The sequence below is a fragment of the Stenella coeruleoalba genome, assembly GCF_951394435.1.
Source record: "Stenella coeruleoalba genome assembly, chromosome: 5".
In the NCBI taxonomy this organism is placed as follows: Eukaryota; Metazoa; Chordata; class Mammalia; order Artiodactyla; family Delphinidae; genus Stenella; species Stenella coeruleoalba.
In genome coordinates this window covers 112,622,886-112,638,795 of record NC_137150.1, presented here as the reverse complement: position 1 = coordinate 112,638,795, position 15,910 = coordinate 112,622,886, and the positions used below count along the sequence as shown (strand labels likewise).

At 35.8% G+C, this 15,910-nt stretch overlaps 1 protein-coding gene across 1 annotated transcript in view; it reads right to left on the bottom strand.

Moving 5' to 3' along the window:
* Positions 1-15,281, bottom strand: part of ROBO1 (roundabout guidance receptor 1) — a gene marked incomplete at its 5' end in the record, with an annotated part of 146,705 nt that extends 131,424 nt beyond the window's left edge. The window contains one exon of the mRNA XM_079921453.1: positions 15,105-15,281. Coding sequence (XP_079777579.1) covers positions 15,105-15,281 — 177 coding nt within the window. The remainder of the gene's footprint in view (positions 1-15,104) is intronic.
* Between the last annotated feature and the right edge of the window lie 629 nt (positions 15,282-15,910).

Here is a 15,910-nt window from a genome sequence, read left to right as displayed (position 1 = left end):
AATAAATACATTTAAATTTTCTAATGTTTCAGTAGGAGTTTTAAATGACTTAACAACTGGAAAAACCTGAAAAAAATTATGTCCTAAGTGTAAAATGCTTCTGGCAGTTTTTTCCACAAACACATGAAAAATACATCAGTGAACCTGTGGTAAATTTCATAAATGTACTACTGTATTTAAACAACAATCTGGAATACCATTACTGTTGTGATTAATGAGAACCATGACGCGGCAACATGTGCTGTGTATATGACATTGCTGCATGCATCATCTTTCATTTTTACAACAGTCTCACAGGTGAGGTATATTTTTCTATTTGGGGATGAGAAAACTAATGCTCAGAGAATATCAGAAACTTGCTCCAGATCATTTAGTAAGTGATTGGAGTTCATTCTACATAAATCCGAAGTAAAGTTTACATAGTGCACTTTCTTTTGGACAGAAAACAAGAGCTCATGTTTTCTGTGCTTCTCATGCCACAAACTGCAAATTGGCAATGTCTTGTATAGATTGCGAGAACCAACGGCTTGGCGAAGAAATAGGTGCTATTGGTGGACCTCCCTGAGTCTGTTAGATTGATGGCCTTCCATCTATTACACTCCATGTTTAAACCTGAGTGATTGGGATAGCCAATCTAATTGCCATGAATCCATCTAGCTGCCAGTGGAAAAGATGTGCATGTTTACATTTCATATATGCATGTGCTCTTTGCAGGCGAAATCTAGTTAGGTAGATATCTTAACGTTAGTTCCTATACAGAGGAATAGCTCTTCTTTCCCCATATAAATATGTACTTATTACTATGGTATATTTAAAATTTGAACAGTATTTGTAAGGTTTCCTAATAAAGATGAGAAAATCTGACATGATCTTTTATAAGCATGATGTACGTAGCAATATGGTGATGTGATGTATCTAGGAGAGAGAAGAGTGACACCATGAATGTTAAAAGGCAAAGAAATAATGGATTCCTTAGTAAATTACACTTTATCCACTCAAGGAGACAGAGTTCCATTATTTTCAACCAGTATTATACAGATTGAGTTCACCTGCTTTTGAAATTTTCCCATACAAGATGATGCTCTTAAAGGTGACTTAGACATGAGGCTTTTCCTAGTGTGATCAGCCTTTAAAGCTTCGTGATCACCTAGATTTGTAAGATTTAAGAAGAGAAAACCTGTGCCATCTGTTAGTAATTTTGTTAATGCACACCGGATTATTTTACAAGTGTATGATTTATCATATTATCAAATTCTTTGGGCTTAAGGAGATAAAAATTGAAGTGGTCAGATATTACCAACAGAGTATTAGTACTTTTAAAACAACTCACCTTTAGACAAAAGAAATGCAGAATCAGCATTAGATTAGAGAAGACATCAGCCTCAGCATAAGATTTGGGATTATTTTTGGAGAGAGCTTCTTTAAAAGTGACAATATGAACAAGATGGAGAAATAGATAAAACCAATTTTAGCCAATTGTAAACTATGAAAAGGAAATCCCAACCCCTTTGCTCAGATTAAAAATAATTTTAAATTTAAAGGCTTAAAATAATTTCTTTGATTTCTGCATTTTGAACTATGTTTTAAGGAAAGAATCCTGTACAATCAAATGCACTTTTGAATCTACTACTTTGCTTTTAAAGATTACAATTCATTCTTCCTGTGGTAAACAGAAAAATAAAATTATGTCTGGCCCATCATGAGCAAACACCAAAATCACAAGCATTTAGAAAAGTCAACTTTTTAAAAACAGAATTTATGAAAAAGTACTCTGATATGACATAACTTTTCTCCAGATTATAGGCAAGATTTATAAGCAAGGTTTTAAATAAATTTTAAAACTGTATCTTTAGAGAAACATTTCAGCCGTGATTAATAGAACATTGAAAATAAAATAAACTGGTTGGAACACCATCCTTGAAACCACAGAAGATTGTACCTTTAATTTGGCAACTACTTTAACCTATAATTAAACAAAGTGCTCCCAGACAGTAGTAAAATTCCACTAGTCCTTGGCTATTTGGAAAAATGTAATGGCCTGATCAAATATATCAAAGTGCTTGGAAAGTGAAGAAACCCAGCTGCTTGAGTGAGCCTGCATTATAAGGAAAAAACAAATGGGACAACAACATTTGTAAGTCAGCTATCTAAGTTAATCAGCAATTCCTATTATGAGCTCTGTCTCTGACCATGTGTGTTCATTCTGTAGAGTTATAATACTTCTAGTAGTATACTGTATTGATAATTACTTTGAATTATGAGCTATAACTCTTTCTTAGCTGTTTACTCTAATTTCTGAGACACTTTCTGCTTTCTGGAAGATCTCCTCTGACTGAAGGATCATGGACGCTGAACAGCAGTGTACATCCACAGCAGGTTTTGGCCCAGTGAATTTCAGGAGTTGGCAGAATTCCATACCGAAGGTGGCTTAGGCAGATCTGCCAGGCACTCCTGAAACTAACATTTGGGTGGGACTAGATTTTGGGAAAATATTCAAAACTGTTTTGGAGGAAACATATTTGGAAAAAAAATTCAGAAGGCCAGAATCATCTTGAGAGATTTAAAAGAGTACTGACAGTCAACATTAATACAAAGCTGGATAAAAAAAATCTACATTGTACAATACCAAACTGTTCAAGAGTATTCTGATTTTTCACATATGTTAGGACTTTTACTCATATGGAAGTTCATTACACTTCTCAGAGGAAAATTCAAAGTTGAATTATAGTATATTGTTTCCTGAAGTCACCAAAGATTATTTGTTAAACTAGACAATATTTTATCTGGCACTCTTTAGCCTCTGCTACTTTATCTCTGCATCCAACCGTACTTGCACCCTCTCTGCGGTACTTGAGTCATTTTATATGGACTTACAAGGATTTTATTAGGAATTACAACTAGGTGTCTCAAGGGACCCAGACAAAAATGGGCATGCAGACTATAAATTACAGAGGCCCCTAAAAGTATATGGCATCCAGAAGGAGACTCATATATTTGTACACTTAAAAAAAACTGATTGAAACAGGATATACCATTTTTATCAGCGTTTTTTGTTTGCTTGCTTTGTTTTGTCCACTAAATAATGCAAAAGGGTTCTTTTCCATTCTGAACTTAAAAATCTCTGGTCTCTTACCTCTCCAAGTTATTAATATCAATGCAGAATGAACATTAACTGAAAATCATGACAGCACTACTTAAAATAACACCTTACAATAAGGCAGTTATTGTGAGTCTTCAAAACACTCTCACTGCTCTGGTTTGATTCTCATTATGAGCCTAATAAATAGGGAAGATATTATTAGCTTAGTATGTTCAACAATTAAAGGATGTGACCAAGGTCTAGTTATTAATGCAGTTTCAAAAAAGGAGCTTCAGACTTTCCCAAGATGGCCATAAGTTAACCTTAACTTAGTATTTAAATTGCTGTAATTTATTTTTATTTATTGGATGAAATCCTGAGGCAATCTCAGATAATCAATCACTTAAGATGAATTTAGATATGTTCTTAAAAACATAATTGATAAAGCAAAAATGCATACAGAATTATTAATCAGCGTGACACAAGGCCATGTTTGTACCCAGTGGATAAATAATTGAAAATAATAAGGGAAAATATAGAAAATAATACTTTCTTTTTTTCTTTATTTATTTTTCCTTATTTATTCATTTATTTATTCTTGGCTGCATTGGGTCTTCGTTGCTGAGTGCAGGCTTTTCTCTACTTGTGGCAAGCAGGGGCTACTCTTCATTGCGGTGCCTGGGCTTCTCATTGCAGTGGCTTCTCTTATTGCAGAGCACGGGCTCTAGGCACGTGCGCTCAGTAGTTGCAGCACACGGGCTCTGGAGCGCAGGCTCAGTAGTTGTGGAGCACAGGATTAGTTGCTCCGTGGCATGTGGGATCTTCCCGGACCAGGGCTCAAACCCATGTCCCCTGCACTGGCAGGCGGATTCTTAACCACTGTGCCACCAGGGAAGCCCAAAATAATACTTTCTATAACTGGTACTAAGATAAGAAATACTGAATTTAGGACCAAAACAAGTAGCAAAATTGTATGAAATGAGTCCAGTAAAACACTTTACCTGTGGATTTTTTGTTAGGAAACATCTTAAATTTAAGTGTTGTTTGAGAAGGGGTGATCAGGTCTAGTTCGTCATGGGAAAATCAGAACAGGCATTGAGAGGTCTGGCTCTTATTCCTGACTCACGATACAGATCCATTAAGTGACTCAGGGCAAATCTACTCCCCTGGCTTCCCTTTCTTTCTTAAAAATGAAGGGACTTGCCTATTTACCATCTCTCCTCAGCTCCATCTCTAAGATTCTGTAGGTATCTGTAAGTCACACTTACAGAAATATATTTACTCACATAATTAACCTGTATAATATCTCTTCCTTCTCTTGCTGATAAGGCAGTGAAAAAACGTGCTTTAGAAAAAACTAAATGGTATGGATGATACATCCTTTCCAATTTATAAGGGAATAAGAAAGTAAATATATAAGTGCATATGGAAATAGAATCAAGTATGTTCACATTAGCAACTTTTCAGTTCTGAGTATACTAGAAGACATTATTATGATTTATATTTCATTCATTTAATATTTGCTCAAGAAATATGTATTGAGCTCCAACCACAAGACAGAGGGAATACGGCTGGCCTTTATGTGTCATGTATATTCAATGAGTAATATATAAGTAATGATTTGCCATAGATTAAAAGAGAAATATTTAGCAAAAGGCAAAGGAACAGATAATAGGAAGTCAAATCTAGTGTGGAAGTGCAGAGTAGGGTTTTGCAGAAGGCTCCTCTGAAGAACTTGCCTTTAAGTTGGAACTTGAAAATGAGTGAGCTAGACAAAGACGGTGTAGGTGTCAAAACATTCCAGGCAGAGGGAATTGGATACGCAAAGACTTTCATAATTCGGTACTGCAAACTCTTAGTATCCAAGCTTTTAAATGCACGTCTAACACACAAATAATTAAAATCTAGAGAGCAATAATCAAATAAATACTCACTGGAATTATATTTATAACTATTGTCATCTAAACTAATTTGTGTGCGAGAACTGAGAAGGCCTTAGTTTATTAAAATCCTTTCAAAAGAGTACTTGGGCTTCACAGGTAGGCCTGAGATGCTTGGCTTTCTCTTTTCTAGTTTCAGCATCCAAACAGGATGAGTGTATGTTTAATTATTTAAATAGAATTACAAGTTTCTGAAAAGGTTCAGGATGTTCCTTAGGAAGATAAACCAGCCTTTCTCAACCAGTGAACCTCATCTGAATCACAGCATTTCTCAATTCCCCTGAGAATTGTACACAACTAGGACTGTTCTAGATGCATGGGAGAAAAGTCGATCTATTACACAGAGTGGATGCCTTAGGGCATTAGGGCTTAATTCTCTTGTGGAACCCCCAGTTGATTATTGCATTTCACAGTAGGGGTGAACATAGGATTTTAAATTAGTTTCTTAATATCAATATTAGTCTGAAAACTTTACTTACGCATAATATTCACCTGCACTAAATACTCATGGTGATTCTGTAGAAACTGATTTTCTCACAGTTGTAAATCAGTATAAATAGAAATTTAGATGAGACAAATGCTGGGTCTGTTTTCATATACATATATGGTCTTCTTGTTAATTCAGAAAAGTTGAAATTGCTGTGGCATAAACAGTTCCTGATTTTCCTTTTCCGTCAAGTTATTGATTGCTAAATTTACCCAGAGTTCAGGCAGGTACAACAATAATCACCAGAATACTGATTACTAATACGTACAGAGTGTGTCACCATTTAAAACGACATATAACATGTATTTCCTCACTGGATTCCCACAAGGACACTGTAAACCAATATAGGTATTATTAGACAATTAATTTCACAGATGGATATGATGAAATTTATAGAGATCAAACGTCCATAAAATCATGCATATAGGTTTTCAAACATTGTCTTACAATATATGAAACTGTTTAATTTTACTAATACTGTATTTCAATGACTAAATTTGAAAATTAAGTATGATAGGATATAAATTTACTTTTTAACTCATTTCTTCAGTCTCATGATTCATATTATAGATTCATATTAACTTATATTTAAATCATGAATAAAATTTTTATTCTTTAAAAAAGAATTTTTATTCTTTAAAACATCATGAATAAAATTTTTATTCTTTAAAAAAGATGATATATAATATGCATGACTCTTTATGTAAGATGGGCAGAAAAAAATTCTGGTTCAATACACCAGTTTCCTTTGACCTTCACACAACAGAACTACATATTTATTTTTCAGGAACACAAATTTAACTTCTCAGGGAAAAGGGGCTCTATGACATCAGCTGCATTAAGCATGTTGATTTCCTGTAGGGGAGCAGAGGGGAAAAGGAAGCAACGGACATTGAACAATGAAAGAAGTTGGAAGACCAGAGGAAAGCACTAATCGAAGGAAGGGAGGAGAAGCAGATGGCTTAGGAAGGAGACATGTGGGAATTGGGGGGAAAGGAAGTAATTGGCAAGGAGAGGGCTGAATGCCAAATTTATGAAGGATCTGGAGGACACTGGGGATTTGGATGGGATGTGAGTCAGCTGCTTTTTACCAAAATATCACACCAACAAGGGAAATCAAAGAAGCCTACAAAGACACACAGGAAGCAGAAAAGGACTTGAAAAAGAACTGATGACATATTGCATTCTAACAGTTGTACCCCTTAGCATGAGGAATGGGAGGTGTTAAATCATTTTTTATGTATAACTGAATTTTTCTCCTAACTTCACTAATGATTTTCAAGTCTTTAACTTGCTTATGAAAGAAATGACATAGATACAACTCTTCTATTTAAACTACATTTTATTTACCTTGTATGAATGAAATTTCTCATTCATATATAAATCAATTCATTTAAACCATCTAGGCTTAGGGTGACCAACTGTCTCAGTTTTCCCAGAACCAAGGGTTATTTTTCTGGGACTAGGGGTTTTCAGTGCTAACACCAGGACAGTTCCCTGCAAACCAGGATGGCTGGTCATCCCATCTAAGTAAAAACCTTAAGAAAAGGCTACTAAATTAACCTTTGCTCATCATGTTAAAACACATAGATGCTGTGAAATCTTTTCCACATTTTCAAAGAAGAATGAATAAAGTCTCAATATGGTTATTTGATAAGTAGATGGAATTGACAATAAAATGGTTTCTGGACTATGGATTTGATAGAAATAAATAGCTTATAATGAAAGTATTTCTTTATAATCTAAATTATTTTTTCTATTAAGTAACAAGAAAATCTATGAGACATATAAAACATTTTGTAGCATGCTGCTTTGAAGACAGGTAGGAAAAAAATTAAAAATTCAAGACACAGCTTATCTCAAAGAATAATACAAGTCATTCAAAAATGTTTATGTCACAAAGCCACATACAAAAAAGATGGGAAAAGCATGCATTGTTCATCTCTAAATTTTAGCTTAGAAGCTAAGAATTTAGGGCTTCCCTGTGGTGCAGTGGTTAAGGATCCACCTGCCAATGCAGGGGACATGGGTTCAAGCCCTGGTCCAGGAAAATCCCACATACTGTGGAGCAACTAAGCCCGTGCGCCACAACTACTGAGCCTACACTCTAGAGCCCGCACGCCACAACTACTGAAGCCTGTGCACCTAGAGCCCGTGCTCCACAACAAGAGAAGCCACCGCAATGAGAAGCCCACGCACCACAACGAAGAGTAGCCCCCGCTCACCGCAACTAGAGAAAGCCCGCACACAGCAATGAAGACCCAACACAGCCCAAAATAAAAATAAATAATTTTTTTTTAAAAAGCTGAGTTTCGAACATGAAAAGAATGTCTTTTAAGCTCTTCTTTTAAATACTAAAATGAAATAATTCAGGATAAATGACGGTGAAAGGTTACTTTGAAGAAACTTACTCTGGAATTTCAGAATTGAGTCCAGGCAGATCTTACCATTTACATTGTACTGTTACTATATTAGTTTTTACAATATTTTATTGTATTTATATGAAATTGTGAAGCTACTACATCAATATTTTCTTTGACTTAATTATCCATTTATTTATGTAATGTCTCATAATTGCTTAATTTTTCAGCAATAACTTTTGACGTGTGTACAGCTGATGGTATTAGAACCTAGCTAATCCACAATTTGGACAATTAACTGTAAAGTACAGTCAGTTAAGTCATTCTCTGACTCATTCCCTTTTAATATAAGTCCTTCTTTCCCTAAATGCCAAATGGCAAACAGTCATTTATCATCCTCTTTAGATAATCTCCTAAAATCTTTCGAGGTAAGACCTCTAGTGTCCAGAATAAATAATTTTAGTTTATCTGAACTATAACCTTTGGTCGAACTTGACCATTTCTGTGCCATAGTTTGTGAAACTACCAAACTTCAAATTTTATAGATCTTTGTTATGTTACAGTTTTTATTACTGGACATAATATGGACTAATTCTCAAATGTACCAAGCTTAGTTTCAAAACCACTATAACCTCCACTGTGTGAACTAATCTCTCCAGACCCTTACAAACTCAAAGGCAATATTTCACAACGGAAACTAAGAGTTACGGCCATTCTGAGTTGAAATTTGCATTGATAGCAAATCAGAGTCTTTAATATATGCAGCAAAATCTATAGGACCTATAGAAAATGTTGTCAGTAAAACAAAAGGCAGGTGTCCCCGCAGTCAATTGGAGTTAACCACTGCACTAGTGAAATTTTAGTATCTGTGTGACAGGGTCAGGATAAAATGGGTCAATATATATAAAGTGCTTAGAATTGGACCTGGCACATAGTAAGTGCTACATTAAGGGTTTAATATCAATATCCTCTTCCTCCTCTTCTTATCCATAAGACTGAATTGACAGGTATAAGTGTGCCATAATGGAAAGAAAATAGCTTATTCATTGAGTTTTAAAGGGGATTAAATGAGATAATATTACGTTTCTGGTACATGACAGGTGCTCAATACACAATAGCTATTGTTATTACTATGGTAGAGTAGTAAATTGTTGGTGTCCCTACAACAACCATTTCTAAAACTCCACACATTTGTTTGAAAAACTTCAGATTGAAAAAAATAGAGTGGTGTTTTTTCAGTTTGTTTTCATGATAGACTTAAGCACAAGAGCTGTAACATTCCAGAAGAGCTGTAACATAAATATTTATTGCATATTTACTATGTCCCATGTACTGAGGATTTACTATTATTCCTATAAATATTAATTTATCAATCCAAGTCCAAAGATTTAATTCCCAGTCATAAATCATCAGATCTCATATACAAATACATATAACTGTCATTTTGTTTTGTTAAAATAATGGTATCAATTTGCCATACCAATTTATCATATGTCGAAGTAAACCATATAGTTGATCTTGTCTCATTAGTACCACCTAGGTACTATTGGACACCTTAATACATTTAACTTATGAATACATTTGTTTTTATGCTTATAAATGAATTAAGTAAGTTTTATTTAAATCTTCCGTGAGAGATGGGCTATTTCCTTCTGTCTTTATGCCTGCAATTCCTGTAGCTACCACCAGGAGCATTTTCTTTTTGTAGAGAGCCAATACAAAAGATATGGGGTGGGGGCTTCCCTGGTGGAGCGGTGGTTGAGAGTCCGCCTGCCGATGCAGGGGACGTGGGTTCGTGCCCCGGTCCGGGAGGATCCTGCGTGCCGCGGAGCGGCTGGGCCCGTGAGCCGTGGCCGCTGGACCTGCGCGTCCGGAGCCTGTGCTCCGCAGCAGGAGGGGCCGCGGCAGTGAGAGGCCCGCGTACCGCAAAAAAAAAAAAAAGATATGGGAAACTGATGCCTCAGACATTCGGCAATTGTGTGACCCCCCCAAAACTAGCCTGATTTTTAACACACTAAACTCTTCGCCAAGGTAACAATATTAAAACTACCCAGGTCTACAAATATAAAATAAATGGCAAATTTTTTAATAAGCTTAATACCATTTCACAATGTTTTGACATTAGTAAATTTCTTTTCTCTCTTTATCAATGATGATTGACTCCATTCAAAAACCCAAAATCATGCTAAAATTTTTCTTGGGCATTTTTGGGTCTAGTTGTCAGCTTTTATTCAACATAATTCTGTAATTGACAATCTTTATACATACTTCAGATCTTCTGTAATCTAGGAAATTATTTGCGATATGTACTTTCAACTGTATTTATCTTTTTCTTTAATTCAAGGGCAATTTTAGTTTTTTAACTGAACACAAATTTTTTTCTCAATATTTGGTATTAGTTGTTTTCTCCAACCTTAACATTCTCAGTTTTTCACTCATACAAAATAATCTTGACTTTAAGTACAATATTTCCAAAATGTAATGAAATAAACTCTATATATCATTTTTTATAAAGTACATTGAGATGTTATTCTACATCAAAAAGAAGTCTTTGGTCCTCTGATTCATCTCTATGAGAAAAATTCATTTATTAATAATAATGGTTATGACTATGTCTCAGACATATGAAGTAAACCTATTTAATCCAGCCTGCCAGTTAAACTACTTATATTCTCATGCTAAATACACTAAGGTTTAGAAAAAAAAGAACGAACACTAGAGACAAACATCATCTAAGGCCTCCTTCAAATTATTCTAAGAAATACACGCCAAAAAAGTTCTAAAAGATTCTCCTCTCAGGCAGGAAAATAAGAAAATGCTTTTTATATTTTCCTGCATTATAATCATCATAGATCTAAAATTTGGCTTAGAATACAGGTCAGTGTAAAAAGAAGTGACTTAAGAACATGAAAAAAATACAGGTGCAGCTACAATTCAATTACATATTTTCCTTTTTTGTAGGGTGTGGCTTTGTTCTCACAGCTGGGAGAGTTGTACTTTACATTTTCAACAAAGAAAGCCACCACATCAAAGAACTCTAGAAATTCCTATAGCCAGAACTGTAGCAATAACCATGCAATCTTCACTTGTCTTTCATAAAGATATTATGTGCTTTAATCTCTTGTTTGTCTGTACTCAACACATTTGGCAAAGTACTTTAACAATAGAAATGAAAACAGTCATTCAAAAACAAAGCTCAGGAAAGAAGAATCACATAAAATATCTAATAACCAATGTCTCTTAAGAATTTACTTTGAATTTTTGAAAAAAAAATTAGAAATAACATCAGGCATTCTGTTTCTGTTTTAAGTTTTTGTTTTAATTACTCAATTTTAGTTTTGCCTAAAGGAAGAAATCCAACAAAAACAATTATGATTTAAATAAGAGCAGTAATTTTGTATCCAAACTGCTGATTTTTAATCTATTCATTTCCCTGCATGTATAGATGTGTTTTACCTCCAGTGTTTTATCAGTTTAACAGTCATAATTTACACAAAACACACAGATGGTCTTAGAAACAGTAAAAGTTTCAGACATTACAACTTCCTGGCATACGGAACACTATCATGGATCATCATTTTGACAGCATTTAAATGATTTTAAAATTATTTATACATTAACATCTTGGCATCGTTTCATTGTCTATACAATTCTAACGTGTCTGATTTCAATCTTTCCAATTTCTCTTGTACCAGTTCAGTGAGTTTTAACCCCACTCCCTGAAACTGCTCTTGTCAAGGTCATTAATGACTGACCAAGTTGTCAATTCCAGTGGTCAATTCTCAATTCTTACATTACTTGATCTACTGGTTGCAATTGATTCAGTCATTGCCACGTCCTTAAAGCACTATCTCCAGGTGGCTGCCCTTCTAGTTAGCCTCCTTTCTTTCTGACTGCTCCCTTTCAGTCTCCACTGCTCTTTTGCCTCCCCCCCTGCCCACAGAGCTAAAGACTGGATCTCTCTTCCTTTCTATGTATAATCACTCCCTTGGTGATTTCAATCTCCTGTTTTTAAATAATATGTACATGCTGATGACTCCCATATTCATTAAGATAGGCTACATTAGTCTGTGCTAGAAAATTCTCTATGATTTAATACAACAAAAATTTCTCATTCATTCTACATGTCCACCATGGGAAGACAGAGGTATGGGGTGGAAAGTTCTACTACACCTAACTCAGGGACCCAGGCTCTTTGGGTGTCCTGGAACATGTGTCCTCCTTGGTTGCCACCTGATAAAGAGAGAGAGCGCTGGAAGCTCACCCACTAGTATTTAACGTCTTTAATTTTCACTCATGGCTCATGAAGCTGAACCAGTGAAATTGCCCCGTGACAAGGAAGCTGGGAAGTGTTTCATCTGCCCAGAAGGAAGGGAGGACTGTATGGTAATGAGTACTTGTTATGTCTACCACAACTCAAATTTTTCTCCAGCCTCAACCTCAACTCTGAATTTCTGACTCATGTTTCCAACTGCCTATTTGACACATATTTGGATATCTAATAAGAATTTCAAAATTACAGTGTCTAAAACTGAGTTCCTGATACTTCCCATCCCAAATCTTCCCTTTTTACAATTAATGGCATCTCGGCCTTTTCAGTTGCTCAGACCAATGGATTAAGGTAATCCTTCTCTTTTTCTCACAAGCCACATCCAATCTCTTAGCAAATTCTGTCTGCAATTGCTTCACAGCAGATCCAGAATATAACCTCTCCTCTTCAAACTACCTCCTAAGAGAGTGGTCCAAACCACCGTTTCCCCTTTGCCTGGATTACTGCAAAAACTCCCACTGTGCTCTCCACGTCAGCTATTATCGCCCTTCACTGTGTACTGCAGAGCATGGAGGATTCTGCTGAGAAAACTCTGATGCTTTACACCTTGCTTCGAGGAAAAGCCAAACTATTTACAATGTCTACTAGGTCCTAGACAGTCTGGCTAGTTTTGGGGGTTTTAAAAAAATTTTTATTGGAGTACAGTTGATTTACAATGTTGTGTTAGTTTCTTCTGTACAGCACAGTGAATCAGTTATACATTTACACATATCCACTCTTTTTTAGACTCTTTTCCCACATAGGTCATTACAGAGTATTGAGTAGTGTTCCCTGTGCTATACAGTAGGTCCTTATAAGTTATCTATTTCATATATAGTAGTGTGCATATGTCAATCCCAATCTCCCAATTTCTCCCTCCCCACCTTTCCCCCCGGTAACCATAAGATTGTTTTCTACATCTGTGACTCTATTTCTGTTTTGTAAATAAGTTCACTTGTACCATTCTTTTAGATTCCACATGTAAGCGGTATCATACGATATTTGTCCTTCTCTGTCTGACTCACTTCACTGAGTATGACAGTCTCTAGGTCCATCCATGTTGCTCCAGATGTGATTATTTTGTTCTTTCTTGTGGCTGAATACCGTCTGGCTAGCTGTCACCCCCGATGCTATCTCCAACAAATCTCCCCTTGCTCACTCTGCTACTCTGCTCCATCCACACTGACCATTCTGCCTGTTTATATTTTTTGAATGGTAGAGGTACACCCTGCCTTAGGGTCTTTGAACTTACTATTTTGTGTGAACACTCTTTATCCAGATACCTGTCTAGTTCCTTCCCTTAATTTTTTCACATCTTTATGTGGAGCATTTCTGGTCATTTCTATTTAAAATTGGAATTCTACCCCAATCTTTATTAATCTATCACTTCATTACTTTTTATAGGACTTATTATAGTCTAATATACTATATGTTATACTATCTATTTTGGTTTTATCTGTATAAGTAACCACAGAATATAAACTCCAGAAGGGCATTCACTGATTTTTGTTTAATGCTGCATCTCCAATGCTGAGAATTTTATCATTAATTTGTATTAAGCACAAATAGGTAATCGGGAAAGACATGAGGGAGGAGATGGATAATAATGGTTTCAATGAGTTTGAATTATTAGGGTAGGAAAATGTAAATTACAGATAATGGTCATCAAACGACTTAAAATAGTTTTTAAAGGGGAAAACATTATCTTAATTGTGCATAAGTCTAAAAGGGATCTGTTATCACTAACAGGAGAAGCATTTGGTCCCAGAATCTCTACTCCTCTGTTCCCTTAACTCTATTTCCCCGAGTCAATATTTCCAAATAGAGTTCACTTTGCTATGTGGCTCGTCAGCATCTCCTAAAAGTACAGCTAGGTCCTTCTCACTCCAATTACTAGACTTAATCATTTGACAGACTCATTCTAATTCGGATCAATGCAGGAAAAATGCTTGATTTTCTTTCAAGGTCTCTAAATCCCTGTCCACCACAACCTTCTCTCTTTCTTTTTTTTCCTCACTATTTAATTTTCATGCTAATCTGCTAGCTGGTTATTCAGAAACAGTGCAAGCATTTATTAGGATTATGTGGTCTGTGTTATAATTTTGTTCTTCTACAACTTTAGCAGTGACCTTTGCCTTACACACACATTCTCCTGGGAAACATTAAATCTTGGCTCATAAATTCACAATAGATAGACAGTATGTGCAGAACAAAGAAAACAGAAAAGGGGAATGTTGTACAATCATAGAATCAATGAGAGCTGGTTTACTTAGGTACTTTAGTTAACACCTTACAAGATAGAAAAAGCAAAGAAGCCTCATAGAATCGCTGCTGTCAGAAGAAAACGCATCATTACTTACTACAGACAGCATACTTCTCTACTCACATCACAGCAGAAATTTGAAATCCAGTAATCTAGTCACACTATTTTATTCTGGAATGAGATCAATCCATCATTAACCATCATTCAGAATGAGATTTGATTTTTCAGAAATGATATCAAACTCTACAGAACAGAAAATCAATTTAAAAAGGAGAAAGAGATAAAAATTCTGAAGGGATTTCCTTCTGGAAATATACTGTATTTCTGAATTCTATTTATAATTTTTTTACTATACCATCTAGAAATGTGATACGCCCTGAGTGATGCAAATAATTATGTCATACACAAAAGTGTTAACTCTAAGACATTGACATAGAAATTAAAGTCTTCTTTTACTGAATAGCAAACTAAACAACATGCATTTTCCTCACTTATTTTTACGTCAACACAAGGAGAACTGAAATATATTTATTTTAAAAGAAGAATTGAAAATGGGAGTTAATGCAATCCTGTATTTGAAAGCACCTACTTTTTTCTCTTTTTCTTTCGTGAAGATATACACAGTTGGATTTCTAAATGTCCCCCACCGCTGGCTTAAATACTTACAGTTATTCTTTCATCTTTATCATCCAGTGGAGAGCCATCTTTTCTCCACGAAATGGTGGGCTCCGGATGGCCTCGTGGAGGCTGGCATTCCATCACTGCAGGCTCTCCCACAGCCACCATGACATCGGAAGGGTTTTGTCTGAAGTCATCCCGTAGTACTGCAGGCACAAGATTAAATCATTACACTCAACGGTGAAATATACAGTCCTTATCTCTGAACTTCAGCGAAGGAGACATTTATTATAGTAAACGACTACTAACAGCTATCTCAGTACATCTTGGAAAATCTATATCTACTTACAGACATATGCAATTTAATAATGATATCTGGCCTTAAGCACACGACAGGGATAATTTGATATTCTTCACAGGCCAGTGGGCAAGTGTTTTTTGCTGCCTAGTGCCCTCACAGTTAGCATTTGGTTTATCTCTAACTTGCACTTCTCTGTCTACTGCCTACAGTTTCTCATCCATGTGCTAATGAATATAACCAAACCCTCCTTTTACTTACATGACACGTTGGGATGATGCTTTCTGTTATTAAATGGATTACACATGCATACAAGCAAAAATATTAAAAGTAAAAATAGGGCTTCCCTGGTGGCGCAGTGGTTGAGAGTCCACCTGCCGATGCAGGGGACGCGTGTTCGTGCCCCAGTCCAGAAAGATCCCACATGCCGCGGAGCGGCTGGGCCCGTGAGCCATGGCCGCTGGGCCTGCGCGTCCGGAGCCTGTGCTCCGCAACGGGAGAGGTTACAGCAGTGAGAGGCCCGCGTACCACAAAAAAAAAAAAAAAAAAAAGAAAA